Source organism: Engraulis encrasicolus, chromosome 11, assembly GCF_034702125.1.
Source record: "Engraulis encrasicolus isolate BLACKSEA-1 chromosome 11, IST_EnEncr_1.0, whole genome shotgun sequence".
NCBI lineage: Eukaryota > Metazoa > Chordata > Actinopteri > Clupeiformes > Engraulidae > Engraulis > Engraulis encrasicolus.
The window spans coordinates 32,412,220-32,432,219 of NC_085867.1; the positions used below are offsets into that span (position 1 = coordinate 32,412,220).

At 44.1% G+C, this 20,000-nt stretch overlaps 2 protein-coding genes across 2 annotated transcripts in view; one reads left to right on the forward strand and one right to left on the reverse strand.

Annotated features, from left to right (window-relative positions):
- Positions 1-8,250: 8,250 nt before the first annotated feature.
- LOC134458940 (inactive phospholipid phosphatase 7) lies at positions 8,251-17,576 on the reverse strand. The gene is made up of 2 exons (XM_063211319.1): positions 16,985-17,576; positions 8,251-9,944 (listed from the first exon to the last, which is right to left on the reverse strand). Exons 1-2 carry the CDS (start codon positions 17,454-17,456, stop codon positions 9,556-9,558), a joined length of 861 nt encoding a protein of 286 aa, XP_063067389.1. The 5' UTR covers positions 17,457-17,576; the 3' UTR covers positions 8,251-9,555.
- Positions 17,577-18,737: 1,161 nt separating this feature from the next.
- fam78ab (family with sequence similarity 78 member Ab) overlaps positions 18,738-20,000 on the forward strand; it is a 27,048-nt gene continuing 25,785 nt past the window's right edge. The window contains exon 1 of the mRNA XM_063210495.1: positions 18,738-20,000. This exon is cut by the window's right edge and continues 566 nt beyond it. The gene's annotated coding sequence lies outside the window, so the exon portion shown is untranslated.

Genomic DNA, 20,000 nt, shown 5'->3' on the forward strand with positions numbered 1-20,000 from the left:
TACTCCCTTGGGGCGCTATTGGGGGCAGCCCCATTGCACGGGTGCATATATGCAATTTTGTTGTGTGCAGTGTGTACTTGTATGCTGTGGAGTGCTGTGTCACAATGACAATGGGAGTTGGAGTTTTCCAGGTGGGCTTTCACTTCACATTCACTTCACTATCGGCATCAATGTTTCTTTTAACAGAACATTTAGCCTTGATGGTTCTTTGAGGAACTGAAAAAGGTTCTTATGTCTGTTGTCTCTGGTTTGATATTCCATCAGTGACTATGGCCAATGTTTTCCTATTTGCAGCCCAAGTTATGTGGGCATTGCTGATGACAAACACATCGCAATTCCACGGCATGAGACAGATGAGGTTAAAAAAAACATACATTTGAATTGCTTGAGGAAGGTCAATAGACCGAAACGTTCACAAGTAAAACGCTTCAAATGTGAACAGTGTGTGGGAGCTTTCTTGTTTGTAACGTTGGTGACCCAGCGGTTCCACTGCTGCGCACTTGGCCAAAGGAGGCAGGTGTGCAAGAATTCTAAGAAATAAGACACACATTTGAAAAGATAAAAAACATGATTTGAGGCACTCCTTTCTAAAGTTAAAAAGCCTTTATTGAATACTGGCTACGTGCCTACGCATTTCGACACACTGTCTTCATCAGGGCATCACACATTTACCTTTGTGGGAAAATCATAGTGGGACTGTTAAGAAAATGGCAGTAGTTCCTTCCCTCAGACATCATGGCATCATGAAAAGGCGTGTTATTTCAAGTCAAGCTAGTGCATTACTGCCCTACAAAGGAAAAGTGCAGTAACAACATGCTATATTGTCAAAATTAAGTTTAGACTGAAAATGGACATGTGACAAAGTCGGTTTAAATGTGTCCATTTTCAGAGATATTCCTATGTCAAATTTGCAGTTTTTTGTGTTGGATATGAAGATTTGGGATTTAACCCTCTAGTTGCCATGGACTGCTGCATGTTATGATTTTTGAACTGTTGCCTTTTTGGATGCCCTTTTTGAAAACGTTAAAGACTGAACTCTTGCCTCTTTGTTTTTGTTTTGGATTTTTTTGCCTGCTGAAGAATTGCTTGGATTTTGTCAACTTGACTTTGAACTCAGTAAAACTTGAAGTTTGAAAGAATTCTCTGCATTTCTGTCCTTTGTCTCCATTTCCATTTCCTGAGGGTGGGTTTTAAGACCCTGACATTTTCTCAGTTGCAATTCTGGCTTGGTTACTGCTCTTTGCCTTTGTGGGGCAGATTAGTTAACACGAGTTAACATGCAAAAGCGTGGTACACACGCGCGGTAGATGGTTCATTATCGGCATGATGCCATGCTACAGACCCTTCTCTCCTTCTCCCATCTCGTCTCCATACATGACCAAGACCTGCAGCTGCTCCCTGCGGACCCCACCCCCCACTCATAAGCAGCACTGTGAGGAGATTAGGAGGCAAGTGTGTGTGTGTGTGTGTGTGTGTGTGTGTGTGTGTGTGTGTGTGTGTGTGTGTGTGTGTGTGTGTGTGTGTGTGTGTGTGTGTGTGTGTGTGTGTGTGTGTGTGTGTGTGTGTGTGTGTGTGTGTGTGTGTGTGTTGCGGGGTCCCTGCGTGTGTGTGTCTCTGCATGTGGACTTCAGGGTGTGTGTGTGTGTGTGTGTGTGTGTGTGTGTGTGTGTGTGTGTGTGTGTGTGTGTGTGTGTGTGTGTGTGTGTGTGTGTGTGTGCATGCGTGCGTGCGTGCGTGCGTGCGTGCGTGTGTGTACGTGTACGTGTGTGTTGACTGCCAGGCCCTTGTGTGGTCTGGTCTTGCCTGATATGTTAATCTCCCTGTTTGTACACCAAAGCCTTTATCTACCCCACCCTCTCCGCACCGCACCACACCACACCGCACAGCACAGCGCCAACTGAGGCCCACAAGAGTTCAACACTAGAGCAAGGAACAGTGAAAGGAGTTGTGGAGATGTAGGCAATGTACAGTATGAGTTTGTATGTGTGTGTGTGTGTGTGTGTGTGTGTGTGTGTGCGAACCCATACCTCAACTATGTATGTGTGTCTGTATGGTTCTACAGCTGTGTTGGTGTGCACAGGTGTGTGTGTGTGTGTGTGTGTGTGTGTGTGTGTGTGTGTGTGTGTGTGTGTGTGTGTGTGTGTGTGTGTGTGTGTGTGTGTGTGTGTGTGTGTGTGTGTGTGTGTGTGTGTGTGTGTGTGTGTGTGTTTGGGTGCAAGCGTGTTTACCTATGCTACGTCATCCGTGTGTGTGTGTGTAGATGCACATGTATGAGTATGTATGGTACTTCACCTGTGTTAGTGTGTGTGTGTGTGTGTGTGTGTGTGTGTGTGTGTGTGTGTGTGTGTGTGTGTGTGTGTGTGTGTGTGTGTGTGTGTGCGCGTGTGTGTGTGTGTGTGTGTGTGTGTGTGTGTGTGTGTGTGTGTGTGTGTGTGTAGCCCACTATGCATGCCTATACCCTCCTTCTTAACAATATTGTATAAAGAGCTCACCTCTGACCTCTGACACAGTAACCGCGATTCTCCCACAGGAGCGGTGAGGTGGGGAGGGTCGTGAGGTCACAGGACTTGTCCAATCAGCTGGTTTTGAGCCTAAGCCCATACCGTGCCGGCTAGTGAAAAGCCCTCCTGTTGGACGGTTGAGAAACTTCCCCACAGAAACGTGCTCGCTGCCACAGCAAAAGGGGGACGTGAGAACACTAAGACATTTCTGACTGAGTTTGTGTGGCCTTTTCATCTGTGAATGTGTTTCTGTGTGTGCCAGCTTATGCCACGTGTTGGACCAGTGAAATGATTTTGGAAATCTTATTGTAAGTTTGATAAAAAAAACACTCATTGGTGGCTTTAAAAGCATGGCTTCTACACGTCTCCTCCCCAGTAGGCTTATCAGTCATGGTTAAATGGTTAGGGTATCGGGCATGTAGCCCAGAGGTTGCTGGTTCGACTCCTGACCCCCCAGGTTGGTGGGGGGAGTAATTAACCAGTGCTCCCTCCCATCCTCCTCCATGACTGAGGTTCCCTGAGCATGGTACCGTTCCGCTGCACTGCTCCCTTTCGGGCGCCATTGGGGCTGCCCCCTTGCATGGATGAGGCATGAATGCCATTTCGTTGTGTGCAGTGTGCGTACAGTGTGCTATTGAGTGCTGTGTCACAATGACAATTGGAGTGGGAGTTTCCCAGGTGGGCTACTTCACTTCTATCAGATGTTTCACACGTGAAGACTCATGAATTATTATCCTGTTAGTGACTTTATTATTTATGAAGAATCATGTTGAATCAATTTTAAATTTCATTCACAACACTTCAATGAATTAACCATTAACCAAAACATCCACGTTTCCCCTTGCCATACTTGCAAGAGTGGAGAGCACTAAAGGGTGCAGTGGAGCTTTTAATTCAGAGTAAACACCCAGAGCTAAGCCTCTCGGAGCATTTAGTTTTAGCTTTTGTTACAGCAACAAATATCCCCCTTCATCTTTAAAGATTCATTGGGCTCACAAGAAGCTGCTGTTGACAGGGTGAAAAGGTGACAGGGATTTAACTGGAGAGAGAAAGATGCAGAGGGATGCAGAGAGAGAGAGAGAGAGAGAGAGAGAGAGAGAGAGAGAGAGAGAGAGAGAGAGAGAGAGAGAGAGAGAGAGAGAGAGAGAGAGAGAGAGAGAGAGAGAGAGAGAGAGAGAGAGAGAGAGAGAGAGAGAGAGAGAATATAATAAGTTGTCTGATTTCTCTGAACCCAGGGCAGCCGTGGCCTAAGCAGATGGGGTTTAGGCCAGAGGGTTGCAGTTGCAGGTTCATATCCCACCTCACTCCGAGGCTAAAGGGCCCTTGAGAAAGGCAACTAACCCCACATTGCTCCAGAGACTGTAACCAATACCCTGTAAATAACTAGTATAAGTCACTTTGGATGAAAGTGTCACCTACAAACCCCAACTCCGATGAAGTTGGGACGTTTGGTAAACAGTGAATAAAATCAAAATGCTATCATTTCCAAAACATTCAATCTATTCATTAGATGGAGAATAGTGAAAAGACAACATATTAAGTGTTAAAACCGAGAAAAAATATTGTTTTGGGGGACATATGTACTCATTTCTAATTTGATAAATCCAACACGTCTCAAATAAGTTGGGACGGGGATCAGTGAAATTTAGTAAACATCCAAATAAGATAAAACAACAAAGAAGAACATTTCAAAATGAATTGTACTGACGGACAATATAGGTGTCCAGGTATAAGATCATCACAGAGAGGCTGAGTCACTCAGAATTAAAGATGCAAAGGGAATAATTACCATAGTTATTACATACATTTTTGAATTCCCTCTGATTTACCACGATTGAGTGTATATAAGACATATTTTTGTTACTAAAATCATTGTATAGGTTCATGACATCATGAAATATATATTGGCTGTAGTCTCACTCTAGCACTCCAGGAATTAGAGCTATTGAAAATTGACCATATTAAGAATGCTTAATGCGTGCAAATGATACAGGGGTGTAACATTCTCCTAAGCACCTGAGCTCACTTGAAATAGACCCAGAAGACATGGGAAACTGTCCTTTGCTTACAGAAATCGGCAGAGGTTGTAGAAGTCCATTCTTTTTGACAATAATAGAGCATTGCACATCCTGTGCTACAGTGAAAATGGACCATCCAACTTGTGTTAGTGCTAGCTTCAAAAGTCAGCCTAAATACAGTGCTGAATGGTATAAATGGGTTTTAAACAGCATGAAAAGCCACTCATGCATTATATTTTGAAGGGAGATATTCGATTACTGCCACATAGTAAGGTCAAATTGCATTCTCTACTAGGTTTTAACAGTTTGGCTCCATCATAAGGACCAGCAGGTGATAAAATGGTGGTCTTTTGGTCAAGAACTGTCACACTGTAAGCACTACAGAAAGGAAAACATTGCAAAACATGACAAGGAATACACCCACCATTTCAGCTGGTGAAATCATGTCCAAGATAGGAATTAACACTGTTTTTTATATAAATTCATCAATCGGTTAATGTATTTAACTGTTAAGTGTTGTCTTTTGTTTTGTTTTTAGTCTTCCTCGACATTTGCTGCCATTTATTGTCCCCGTCCCAACTCTTTTGAGACGTGTTGGATTTATCAAATTAAAAATGAGTACATATGTCCCCCAAAACAATATTTTTTCTCGGTTTTAACACTTAATATGTTGTCTTTTCACTATTCTCCATCTAATGAATAGATTGAATGTTTTGAAAATGATAGCATTTTGATTTTATTCACTGTTTACCAAACGTCCCAACTTCATCGGAGTTGGGGTTTGTAAGTGTAATGTCATGAGGGCTTTAAATTAACTTTTTTAATCTCCAGCCAAAATGGATAGTGTATGTTATCCTTACTAGCCAAACACACACTCACTAATGGGTCAAAGTGACTAGTATGTTTTCTCAATCAGCCAAACCAATTTTTTTTACCAGCATTTGGCCGCTTTGCGGGTGTTAATTTAGAGCCCTGAATGTTATGATGGTACTGGTGCAGCATCTCATCTACAACCCTTCAACTGAACCACAACAGCAATCAGGGTCATGCCACTACAACGCCAGTTGTAAATTGTATGCCCTGACAATAATGGAACATTCCCACTCCACCTATATCATCTAGGCTACTCTAGTTTTCTGTGTGTGAAGCCCTGGGTCCATCCTAACCTCCACAATCCACCCCCCTGAGGGAGGCTGGAAACAGTAACAAAAAAAATCTGTACGACAATCAAATGGTTTCAGATTTTATTTAAAAAAGAAACAATCAGAACACTATTCGGAATACCATGCAGATGTTAACGAACTTAATCACTAGATTGACCGTGAAGAAATGGAAAGAATCCCCCTTATTCACAACTCAAAATCTAAACCTATATGGCAGTGTTTCCCAACCTTTTTTTTGTTTTGTGTAGGCCTACCCCCTAAACCTTTTTGGCATACCATGAGCACCCCCTAACTCATGCTCTATATCTCATCTCCCCTATCCCAATGTGACTATATTGCATATATTTGTTAACATTACACTTTTGCACGAACCCCTTGCTCATGTAAAATCTAAATGGTAGGCTACCTAAATGCAGCCTACACGTACCCCTGGTTGGGAAACACTGCTGAATGGTACAACAGCACAACTGAATATTTACAAAACGTTCTCATGAATACAATTACAAACATGACAAGAAGAAAAAATAAATTAAAATAAACTGTATACAGTCTATTCATGCTGGTCAGCTCCTCTAACTAAAATGCACTGAAAAAAATCACAACCTTTGAGTGTGATTGAAAAAGCGAAGTAGTAAAACAAAAAGGGGATACTGCAGTCAGGATCAAAACATCCTGCAGAGAGGCTGTGGTACATATCTCTTCAATCGACTCTCATATCAAGTGCAAAGGCAGCACTAGCTGTGTCTGCCTCCTCTTAAACTCTTAAGACAAGGGACATTTGTTGCTAACAGAATGGTAATGACCAAATTGGAATCTATTACTAAACACTCTGTGTAATACAGTAGTGTAATACTATGGTAAAGTCCTTTCAATGACAGCGGAACTTAGCACATTATGAAGGAAATAGTGGTATGTGACTCAAAACTAGCTTCGAATAATTGTTAAATAACATTTAACAAATTAACAGTCAGCAGTTTCTTTGGCCTCCCTAACCCACCATATCCCATCCAAAGCAATGATAACCATTGACAGCGCAAGTGTTCAAAAAGGACAGAGCATCTTACACAAAACCACCTGAAAAATAACGTAAACAGAAAAAACGTAAGCAGAAAAACAAACACCTAGACAACATAATAAAAACGGGGCATGTTAAAGCCCATAATTACAGAAACAGCAAGCTAGTGTGAATCCACAAAATTCAGACTCACACCAAAACAGTAGATTACAAGCATGTATTTACACATAGAGATGCACACGCATGGCACATGTTAATTCTCAATGCAGCATGACACGAGGCACAAAACACAGCAAAAGCACCAAGAGCTGTTGCTCTTCCTCATCACCCGATAGGCCACCATACCACTGTTGCTTACAACAAAACACTGATCTTTCACTGGTGGTCATCTTCAGTTGGCATTAGTCTCTACACCAAAAACAAACTCATTAACCCGATTTAACACTATATTGCCAAAAGAAATCCTTATCCATGTGCAGGTCTGTCAGTGGTACTTCTCTTCAGTTGACATCAGAGTCTTGACCAAAAACAAATCCTCACAATGAAGTTGAAAACGATGAAGCATAGAACTTAATCAGGTCCTTGTCGCCTAAGATGGAGGTCATGTTAAGGCTGAATCAAAGCTTACTTCAGTTAAGTGGGATGCATTCAAATCTCATGTCAATTCTACTGTGGGTGAATGCACTTGTGACATCATGAACTAATAAAACATGCCTTATGCTGAGTGCAAGTCTTAATTGTGATCATAGTGAAGATTTGTCCCATTGGGTTAGTGTATACACAAATACATTCACGTGGAGAAGATTTAACCCAGGGCTACCATCAGCTCACCGCACAAAGGGCAAAAGAGTGCGAGCTACCCAACCCTGTGTTTGACGGGAATCAGAAACAAATAATAAATCTGACAATGTCCTCAAGAAATTCAGTCACATTTTGGTGCACAGCAATATATACATTTATACATAACAGAGTACAAAGTCTCTAGTTGCTGTGCGTCGTCTTGCACAAAGTGTCGGACCATTTGGAGAACACTCTTGTCTTGGCATTGTGTTCGAGAAACAACAGTGCTTGCTTCATGCCTACCCATATAGGGTCAGGCTTTGGTTCCGTGTGTGTGTGTGTGTGTGTGTGTGTGTGTGTGTGTGTGTGTGTGTGTGTGTGTGTGTGTGTGTGTGTGTGTGTGTGTGTGTGTGTGTGTGTGTGTGTGTGTGTGTGTGTGTGTGTGTGTGCACATGTGAATCCAGGAGTGTAAGCACCAACAGAAAGGAAGTGAAAGTGAGCGCAGGAAGTGAAGTCGTTTGAGAAACAGCTAACAGATTTCATCAAAGCCTCTCCCTCGATGTTCAGTTAACTTTGAACAAAGCCAGAACATGTTTGACTAACTTAAGCTAGTGTCTGTAAAACTCTTTTTGATCTTGCTGTATGCATATGTACATAAACTGACTAGATGGCACTTTTTGGGCTCCAATCCAAGGATCTACTGACACCATGTTCAAATGTGCAGACAGATCAAACTGAAAAAAGATTTAAAACAACTGTAGGCCTATATGGGAAGCCAACAAGTTTTTATTAAACGCTGAAAAAATATGACAAGAAATCGAAAGTGACTGTGAGATGTAACTGGTGCTGCTTTAACACTTTCCTGTAGCACTAGTGCTGCATCTAGTCAGTATACATACGTATCTATTGCTGTGTGTGCAAAGCCAGTACATGTTTAGCTAACTTTGCTAACTATAGGCAGATCAAGTAGGCTACACTAACTTTGCTAGCAGAGCTAGTCTCATGCTGACTGCTCAGGTAAAGGCTGTGGCCTGTGCCTACTAAGTTTCTGAGCCCATGAGGACGCCCTGCTATCAGTGCGCTGAAAATACACTTTGTTTCGCATCTTTAGCCTTGCACTTTAAACCTGGAGCAGCTGCTGTTGCTAGGAATTTATCAACCATTAATATTTCTGTGCCTCTCACAGTCCTGTTTCAGTCATAAACTGTTCTTAAAGAGCTGCCTCTGGTGAAATCCTACAAATGAACTACAATAACTTGACCTGAAATATCAACCGGTAGCCTTGAGTTTTTTTTTAACAAACAAACAACAACCAATCAATAAGCCAATCAATCAATAGGCCAACCACTCGATGAAAAATCACTCATTCAACCAATAAATCTGTCAGCTTTAGACATCCACCATTACCTTCCTCAAGCAGCCAGTCAATAAATCGATCAAGCTTTCAACCTTACACATCCACCACTACCATCCTAGAAGACACAACCGATCAGTGTTTCCAGCCTTTCTATCCTTAGTGATATCAATCAACCTACTTATCAACCTATCGATCCACCAATCCACAGTCCCCCTACTCAATGAATCTATGAATCCATGAATCGACCTATCAAGATTATAGCCATTGCAGTAGCCATGTACTGTCCAGTAGCCTAGTAGTTTCATTAAAACCATTGCAGTAGCCGTGTACTGTAGCGGCCATACGCCCCTTCTGGTGGAAAGGGCTTCAGCGGGGGCATGCAGATGGAACCTAAGTGATATCAATCAGCCAAGTTATCAACATATCGATCAACCAACGGGAAAACTGCTCGAACTTGGTCTCGTAACAAAAGTGCTTTCCCGCTGCATTGAGAAGCACGACTTTACTTGCTAAGTCGTTGCACCTCAAGGCGGAATACGTACACTGGCGTGAAATAAACACGCCTTTGCATGATACCAGTCTTCCCTACAGTTGGAAAGGACTCCAGCTAGAGCGTCCTTCCTTAAACGAGTCTTGTTCAGGGATGCAAAATTAATTTCAGTGGAAACTGACAATGAAGTGTTATCGTATCGTATGGTATGGTATGGAATGGTGTCGTGTACTAGTGGAACGGGCTCCAGCTGAGCGTCCCGATGGAGATGATGGTTTGGCAGACGCCCGAGGACAGCCAGACGGTCTCCACCAGGCTGAAGTGGAGCAGGCCCAGGGCGAAGCCGCACGCCGTGTCCGTCAGGTGGTGTCGGCCCAGCAGCACGCGCGACATGCCCACCAGGAAGGCCCAGAGCACCAGCAGGACGCGCAGCGGCACGGCCAGCACCAGGTGCGACAGCAGGAACTTGGAGACCATGGCCGCCCGGCTGGCGTGCGCCGCCGGGAACGCGTAGGTGTCCATGGCCACGCAGTCCAGGAAGCCCGGCGCCATCTCCCAGGGTCCCTTGCGCTTCACCAGCTTCTGCACGCCGGCCACTGTGAGCACGTCCAGCACCAGAGCTGCGTGTGGTGTGTGGTGAGGGTGTGTATATATATATGGGGGTAAGCGTGTGCGTGTGCGTGTGTGATCATTTGTGCATGCATGGGTGTGTGTTGATGCCATGTGTGTGTGTGCGTGTGTTTAAATTAGTGTTGAGTGTGTATGTTTGTTTAAATTAGTGTTGGTGTATTTGCATATGTGTGTGCATGTGTGTTAGATTTATTGTGTGTGTGTGTGGGGGGGGGGGGCAGGAAAGACAAATGAGGAGAACACTGTTAATTAACCTAGCTGATGGAATCCTTCTCAGTTCTGTGTAACATGGGACTGGAGAGACACTGAGAGGGGAGACAGCATCTCATCACTCTCTATGTAAATGGAGACACCTTCTGCCCTCCCACTGTCTCTTCACCTACACCAGCCAACAACACCCTGCTGTTCACAATGGGTGTAAAAATGGCATTACAGGAGTCAATACAAATGAAATGATACAGCATTCATCAAGACAAATGAGGATGTGATGTGCTGTGGTGCACATGTAATTACTGTCCAAGCCAATGATCTGTTCCTTGGTGGATGGTGTACTGTACATCAGTGACTGCCAGTGTGTGTGTGTGTGTGTGTGTGTGTTTGTGTGTGTGTGTGTGTGTGTGTGTGTGTGTGTGTGTGTGTGTGTGTGTGTGTGTGTGTGTGGCAGGGACCTTTTCCAAAATTGCTAACTGTACGTTCAGTGCAATGACCCATTGTATGTAAGCAAGTTGTTGACTGTTAACTGGCAACTCGGCTTTGTGGGCTTGGGCGTCACATCATTACACTGGGGACCCAGGCTGGGTCAATTCTGACCCAAGGTCATTTCCCAATCCTTCCCCATCTCTCTCTCCCTACCCGTTTCCTGTCTATCTTCACGTTCCTGTCATAATAAAGGCAAAAAGCCCCAAACTAGTAAGCTGGTAGCCCTTTCATGCAGATGGAATCACCAGCGATCCCATTCACTATTTTCTGAAAACGCATGACTACTTTGTACCAACATTGCTATGACATTACAGGGAGTCTTAAAGGGACACTGTGCAGGAAATGGTCAAAAAAGGTACTGCAACTATGCTGCTCATTGAAACTGGGCTGCCTATTGCCAAATTTGATCTTTACATGAAAGTTTACAAAGTAACAAACAAATATTTTCTAGTATGGACCAAGTACAGTCATTTTTGCAGCTAAAAATTTCCAAACTCATCACAAGAAGCCGTCCTACTACCTGCCTACTAGACCCAGTGCCCACGAACCTTCTTCAAGACATTGCCCAAACAGTGGTCCCAGCAATCACATCCATCATGAACTCCTCACTCTCCTCCGGCACTGTCCCCTCCGCCTTCAAACAAGCGAGGGTGACACCACTACTGAAGAAGCCTACACTGAACCCTGCTCATGTTGAAAACTACAGACCTGTCTCACTGCTTCCCTTCCTATCCAAGACGCTAGAAAGGGCAGTAGCAAAGCAGGTCACCAACTTCCTAAACCAGAACGGATTACTGGACCCAAAACAATCTGGTTTCAGAAGTGGACATTCAACTGAAACTGCGTTACTCTCAGTGACTGAAGCTCAAGGACTGCAAGAACGGAAGGATTATCTTCGGTCCTCATACTACTAGACCTGTCTGCAGCCTTTGACACAGTCAACCACAAGATCCTCCTGAGGATACTCACAGCCATGGGAATCACAGGCGTTGTCCACTCATGGTTCAACTCCTACCTCTCTGGACGCACCTTCAGTGTGTCATGGCAAGGGAAGCTGTCTATGACTCACACCCTCTCCACAGGCGTACCCCAAGGATCAGTGCTGGGACCCCTTCTGTTTGCAATATACACCTCCTCCCTGGGACGTGTCATTCAAACACATGGGTTCTCCTACCACTGCTATGCTGATGACACCCAGATGTACCTGTCGTTCCGTCCAGAGGACACCACGGTTTCGGAACGCATCTCTGCCTGCCTCACCGATTTGTCAACATGGATGAAGGACCACCACCTACAGCTGAACCTGGCCAAGACAGAGCTCCTGGTGATCCCAGCTAAAGAGTCGCTCAGTCACAACATCAACCTCAAGATAGGCTCCACCATTGTGACCCCAAACAAAGTCGCCAAAAACCTTGGCGTCATGATTGATGATGAGCTGTCATGCTCCAACTACATCAACTCGGTCACCCGGACCTGTCGACTCCAGATGTCCAACGTACGGAATATCAGACCTGTGCTGACACAATATTCTACACAACGACTGGTCCAGGCCACGGTCCTGTCCCGCGTTGACTACTGCAACTCACTCATGACAGGTCTACCTGCTTGTGCGCTAAAGCCTCTGCAGATGATCCAGAATGCGGCGGCACGGTTGATATTCAATCAACCCAAAAGGACCCATGTTACTCCTCTATTTATTGAGTTGCACTGGTTACCGATCGCCGCCCGGATCAAGCACAAGGCATTGACCCTTGCCTACAAAACCATCACAGGAACGGCCCCAGCTTATCTGAAGGACCTACTAACGCCTTATGTTACTGGACGAGAACTGCGCTCATCCAGCACAAGCCGCCTGGCTCTGCCATCCAGTCGCTCTAGGTACTCCCAGTCAAGATTGTTCTCCGTTGTGGTACCCAAGTGGTGGAACAGTCTCCCAGAGGCAGCAAGACTAAGCACATCTCTTGCAGCCTTCAAGAAACAACTAAAGACATTCCTCTTTCGAGAGAATCTACTAGACTAATGCTTGAACTGGCCTTGCCCCAGGGCAGACTCCTGACATGATGTTTAGTTTAGTTTAGTTTAGTTTAGTTTGTGTGTGTGTGTGTGTGTGTGTGTGTGTGTGTGTGTGTGTGTGTGTGTGTGTGTGTGTGTGTGTGTGTGTGTGTGTGTGTGTGTATGTGTTTGTGTGTGTGTGTGTACTCGTTATTTACTCTTTATGATAAAAAAAAAAAAAACTAACCCTCTTTGCAACTGCACTTGTTGTTCTGTATATCTCCTGTGCACTTTATTTGCTTGTGATGTTGGCTTGATTATGTCCTCTTTTGAAAGTCGCTTTGGTTATAAAGCGTCTGCCAAATGCAATGTAATGTAATGTAATGTAATGTAAAAATGGCTATTTTTGGAAATTCAAAATGGCGGACCATGGAGAAATCATAATGAATACTTAGAATTTGATGGTGGTGGTAAGTATTCATGAAAAAGGTAACATTAGTGAATGAACAGCATGAATTCTGGAAATAAACAACTAAAAATCTCACACAGTGTCCCTTTAAGTAACAGATTATGACATGGCCATTACCATTTTGGTGACAATTAAATTGTAAGATGAAGGCTATGCATGAAAGGGTTACCTGGCTGACAACTATGGTGGCAATGATCAAGTCGTAGTGCATTATTAAAGGCCCTGTGTTATGTCACAGTATTGTAGTACTATGGCAGTTAACTTAAGATGACTACAGCGTGCCACTGGAGGGCTACTACACAGCATTATACATTTGTTGTGACCAGAATGGCAATAACCAGTGCTTTAGTAGTGCTTTAGTAAAAAGGCCCTGTGTTATGTCACAGTAGTGTAGTACTATGTTAGTTAACTTTTCAATAACTATTACTGTATTCCACTGGTGGAGTGCATTCTGGAGCTACAAGTGTAAAAGCAAACTTATTGGGCTGGTTAAAAAATGTCCTTCCTCTGCTCCGCGTCTCAGCGATAAGAATAAATGAGCTGGAGACGGAGGAGAATCCCAGTGGAATGGACAAGCAGTCCAACCAGCGCCTCGAAATAACTCTTTAAGGCTGACACAGATATGCAGAGTATTTTTATTTTTCCCTCATTGAAACACAACGGGCCTCTCGAGTTTCAGCAGCTTGAGAGGACAAATAGGCGTGTGTTTTTTCCAGCTGAACAGCCTGCTATGCCACTTAACTCCTGTTATGTGCCATGCTACCATGTAGTCTAATTCACCAGCTTGCTCAGATACACCTCTTTGAACTTCTATTGATATTTTTCATATGCACCTCAGCTGGCAGGTGTGTAGGAGATGACCCATGGGTCACTCATCAGACAATTTGACTAAACTCCTGCACACTGACCAATTCGCTGTTTTCTGTAGCCCCATAATGCATGCCATACCATCTGAGGCACGCTGTAATAATCATTGAAATCTTAATTACCATAGTACTACACTACTATGACATAACATAGGGCCTTTAGTAATGCACTACGACTCGTTTTAACGCCATGTTTTAACGGCAGGAGATTTTTCAACTTGTAAAATACACCTCTACCAGAAAGGGCACACGTCTCATCTCTGTTCTTGGAAACCTATAGGGCCTACTGGCTACTATAGGGGCGACTCAAATCCGGCACAGGTTGGCACTTGCCACCAAGGTGAATTGAAGGGTGGATCGTACTACCTCAATTACCGGTACAAATGACACCCATTCAGGGATAAGTGAGATACACCACATCCACAATGTTGTAAAAACAAATGAAGCAAAACTATCAAATTACAAACAGCTCAAGTCTATTTTGCATCTACCAGTAATCTAATCTAAATATACACTACCTCTGTCTAACTCTGTTAACTTTTCAATGTTAATTTATCAGATTTCTGTCACTTTGCGGTTCAAGAGGGCAGCATAATCAAACTAAGAAAATACGAGACAGTTATTTGACTACCTAACCTAACTGATGATAAAATCGCACACGAGCTTCTTTTATATCCACTGAACACCTGATGTGTTGTGAGCGACCCAGAAAAGCCTGAGCGTGAACAGCTGCTGGAGTGACCTCCCTATGCAGTGGCCTACTAACCAGAGATGGTAGACACCACAGGCAAGAGTGCATTTCATGCAGCCATACTAGCCAGCTAGCCATTTAGCATCTGGTTTTCAACGGTGTTGTATAAAGTACAAGTACTCTTAGAGATGTAATTACAACACTAGTGGTATGATATTACATGGTTTCAACGTTGTAATATCATACTACTAGTGTTGTAATTACATCTGTAAGAGTATTTCTACTTCTAGTTTAGGCAACCCCGGTTTTCAATGGGTAATTGCACTGCAAACACTTCAGTAATTAGTGTCGTTAGAAACTGTGCTTCTGGGAAATGGAAAAAAAAAATAGGGATCTGTTTTGGGGTGCATAAGTAGGTGTGCTGCAGAAGTGGCAAAAGAAGAAGTTGAAGTTACTTCATGATGTCAATACACTATACATGATATTACATAGTTGAACACTAATATGTACCCCTTAAAATTAAGAGCTGCCGAGTAAAAACACTGCCATACATTTCATACAACTTGAGTCAGGTAATCGAGAAGACAGGTATACTGGTCTGAAGTGAAATCACCTGTAGGCCTGTTGGAAGGAAACTGTAGCAGAGTTTTTACTTTTTTCTTACTTTTTATATCGGAGAAAGGGTACATTCACCCGAAATGTCATGAAAAAAAAAAGTTAAGTGTCTTGTGTAATGGGTACCAACTACCAGAGTTTAGCGTAGAGCGTTAGTAACCCTCCCTCTCGAAGCCTCATACAGTATCGGTAGCGCTGAGCTATCGGTCTGGACCTTAAGCTCAGCTGTATCGTACTGTGCCTCCTATGCCCAAACTGGAGCACTGACTGGTTGGTAGCGGCAGGGCCACTGACAGCTTTGGCCGGGCCAAATTTATCTGAATGGGCCCCCCTCTCAATACACTACAATGTAATCGGGTCCCAATTATGGGACCCCTCTTTCCCTGGGCCCGGGACAACTGTCCTCTTTCTTTGTCCCCCCTTGTCGGCGTCCCTGGGTGGCGGGTTCGAGCCCAGTGTCAAACTAGCGCAGGACCACCTCAGCTACACTTGCCATAAAGAACATTGGATCTGCCATCTAGCAATCCCACCGCTACCTTTCATTGCCATGTCCGGTGACCACTTCAGTCTCAGAACCAAATGTCCCATCTGGTCATTAGGGTGATATCACAATGCATTACAGTGGCATGTGTGATGGCTGGCTTGTGTTTTAGCAGACACACTCATCCAAAGTGACTAACTCATGACGACCACTGACACTACAGAGCTGTAGGGCATTTGAAAGTGTGAAGCAGACCTACTGTGCTTTTAAATTAGCGTGAGTGTTAACTAAGGCAGCTGTGGGGGAACATCCATGCTAAGAATGAACGTACTATTGTGAAGATGAGTTCATTTTAAATGTAGGGTTGGGATGTTGACAATGATAAAAACGAAACATTTTTTTTTTCAATATTGAACTACGTGGATACTAAAGCAGTTTGCACACTGCTTTTAAAACAAATGGATGTTTTATCTGACTAGTTTCTGAATTCAGCTGATGCTTTCAAGATCCCTCACGTCCTGCTGTCCAGAGTGTGAAATGCCTTGAGGGTTTGAACCTTTCCACATATTTGGTAAAGTTATATCAGGGTTTAAAAACCACCCCATGGCTATACATAAGAGTCGGACTCTGTCACTATCACTCTAATATTGAATTGTCACTTTAGCTGTCCCAAAATAAATTGCCCACAAAGCTGATGCATCATGGGCAGGCAGACAGAGAGACATGCACAGTGGGTGATGAGGGCCAGGCTCTTGTATCCTTGAACAAAGTGGCTGCAGTCTGCAGATTTCTACACCGTAGAGCTCGAATGAATCTGGATCCAAATTCCCTTGTTGAGAAATCTTTCCCTTTCTGCTACTCACCCCATTGCAATTGGCCACAAAGATGCCAGTGCCAAGAGAGGCCTAACTGCTAGCCAACAGGCCCATTATTTTAAGTAAAGTTCAATGGAGTAGGCTATGCGGTTTGTCTCGATTGGGCTGTCTGGTCTCAAAAGTAATGTTGTCAATTCGGATTCACCAATACAATAAAATACAACACTTCCCTTTGTGGTTTATAGTGAAATCATTTCCCTAGCAGGGGTTTACCACACAAAACAACTTGAATACACACAAGACTACTATACAGAAGGAAGGGGGAATTGGCTATAATTCAAACAGGGTGGGGGGCTCCATAAGTCGTGCAGTGTGTCACAAAGCTTTTCAAATGGGATTTACCGAGCAGAAGATTGACCAAAACCTCTTGACCAGCTAGCGTATTACTTCTCGTGAGGCACACAAGGGTCCCGAAGATCCACGTGATGCCGTGTCCGGTGAGAGCCAGGAGAGTGACCATGGAGCGCACGCTACCCCACGAGGACGAGGTGTAGGCACACACCCCCAGCTTTTTGGACAAGCAAATGTCAATGGCAAGCAGAGAGTTCAACGCAATCCCTCTGAACGTTGGGTTGAGTTGCATGCAGTCCTCTTCGGGGAGTTTCACCGGGTCTTTGCGCTCTTTGGCAGTGTCGGTAGGTTCCGGTTGATACTCCCATGGTTGGCTTGGCTGGGGCTTTTGTCCCCCACGTCGGCTGGTGCCGCGACCCTCTGTGAAACCGGGACGGGGAGGCTGGTTCAGGGACAGAAACTCCGGTCTGCCGAGGAGATTGCCACGGTCCCTGGCCCTCGCTCTTATCGGGTTTAACGGCATGATGCGCCCCGGACGTCTCTGCTGCTTCCCGTGTTCTGTCCGACTCCGTGTAGCTCTGATGCGAAGGAAATTAAACAGGCCACCTCTCTATTCACAGTACCTTGCCCTGGCTTTTACCCTTGTGTTCGCGGAACTCCATTCAGATATATTTAGCCGTGCACGAATGCCCGCTGTCGCTGCTGTTTACAATGGGATGTTGGGGAGCAGCACGGAGAGTGGCACGCGCCACAACCAATCCAACCGAAGCAAACCTGAAACCACCAGAGAATAACAATCATCATTCATAAGAAAGAAAAGACACAATAGAAATGCATCTATCCAAACTGATGCAGCTCACAGGCTGCTGAGTTTACACCAAGCTATTAACGATGCACTGGCTATTTCACAGTCATGTGTGTGAAATCATACCGCTGACCTGATAAAGCAGCAGTTGGTAGTTCTAATCTTTTATGTGGAAATTCATGCAACACCAGGCTGTCCTGAAAAATGACAAAGGCGAAAATACGTGCGCGTAGCGTGAATAGGCATTCCTTAAACCTTACCTGATGTAAAGAAGATTGTTGTGCTCCGAATAGAATAATAGCCGACAACATGTCGTCCTCAAGCCATATTCCGGTGGCACGCCTGGAATGCTGATAACACGATAGGCATTTCTATTTAGGGAGAAGGCTGTCACTTAGCTCAGAAGTAGCTTCCCACAGCCCACAAAAGATGTGCTTTGTGGAGCTTACGCACTGTACGCTAAAAGGTGTACATTGATGTCGAACGCCCATTTAGCCCAATTCCAGCCCAGTAGAGTCCATAAAGGAAGGCAGCATCACGGGCTGCTGTTCCGGGTTGGAGTTCTCCAAGGTGCTTAAACTGGACTGGGATTTCAGCAGCGAGGACAGCGACTGCGGTCATAGTTCAGGCAGATAGCTTTCCTCAGTTAAGTCATTAGGCGCAGTAAAGTACGCACAATTAGATCATTACGCATTACTTTGCTTTGTTTTGACTGTTGTTAATACATCAATAGGCCTTGATATATTGATATATTTACCCTACAAATGAGGAAATCAGGCCATTATATGAATGAAAAAGTCTTCCAATAGTAAACAGAACGGTTTAAAAATGTAAATTGCGGTTATTCCATCAGATAGAAGACGTTCGCGTGCCAAACATCACTGTATCAAAACTCTGTTACCCAGAATGCTTGGATCGAAGACAGGAAGTGTCGTTTCTGAGGCACTATAATAAACTAGCACCAGCCCTCCAGTAGTAACAGAATGTTGCAGGAGGGGGGACCTGCAGAGACCACGATGGGACTATGCGAGAGGGACATTGACTACTGTGGATGATTGTGTGAAAACGCATCAGGACGGAAAATATCAGAGGGGGTAGCAGCATATTGGACACGACCTCTCTTGTCAATACAGACGGATCGTATGATGGCATTTTCCAACCACAGGCTGAGGAGAAAAAGTTGACCCGTTTGCCTTTGGATGTTGCGGCGGGCGCTCATTGTAGGCTACCCCAGTGATGTAAATGTAAGTTGCATTTAATGGGTCTGTAATACGTATCTGCTGGATGCTTAGGACAGATGTCTTGTCCTATTGAAGAAAACCCAGAAGGAAAGGGAACTGGACATTGGCGGAACTGTTTCAAGAGCGAAAACAAACTATTTGGTTAAGGCATTTGTAAAGACAAAACCATACCCAAAGAGTTCAGTCTATTCATATTTATTTAACGCACACAATTGGCCAGTAGCCTACTGAAACGCAACCTTTTGCCACTTTGGCTGGCAATGCCACATTGAAATTCTCGCTGTGTTTGTGTAACTGGTTTGGTTGGCTGTTAAGAGTGCATATTTCAAAACAAGCTGATGTGTGATACAATCATTTCAACGGAGCCAGTATTTTGTTATAGTGGACAGAAAGTAAGGAGACTGGATATTCAAGTTGTGTGTAGGTTTGAACAACTTTTAGGTTCTAAAATAGCCTATTAGTTTCAATGTAGACATCTTATTTATTCCATATGCTTGTCAGAATGTCATTGACTGATTTAGATACGTGGTTCTGTACCAATGACTGACGCCAACGTTTCATGCCAAATAGTGGTATTACATAATAATGACAGTGACATCCCTGGTGTACACACAATATTAGGCTATTCTGAATTTGAGCTTGCTGACATAAGCCAACTACAGGTTACATTTGGAGCTCATTTTAATGGGACGCGCGTCAATCCAGTCGTTACATTAGAGAATTACTCAAACCATGCCTTTCACAATTCATTGAGGCGGCAGCTGCTTTCAATATGACGTTGAATTGTTACGCTAACAGTTTAGGAGAAGTGTGCTTATGTCAGAGAAGCACTGTGTTCTGTTGTCGTCCATGAATGAGAACGAACGCTCAAGTGCAACAATATGCGTTCTAGGCTGTTGAAGGCGCAAATGACTTCAGCGGGGACTGACGACGAGAAGGACAGCGGATCATAAGTCACACTGGTGTCTATTCATGGATGAGGAGAAAAAGAAAATAGAAAGTTGACATCAGTGTCTTTGCT

Excerpts from the sequence above, each read along its gene's own strand:
- LOC134458940 (XM_063211319.1), bottom strand. The coding sequence starts at position 17,456 with ATGCCGTTAAACCCGATAAGAGCGAGGGCCAGGGACCGTGGCAATCTC. Across the intron at positions 9,945-16,984 it reads TTTGGTCAATCTTCTGCTCG|CTCTGGTGCTGGACGTGCTC; the intron begins GTAAATCCCATT and ends CACCACACGCAG.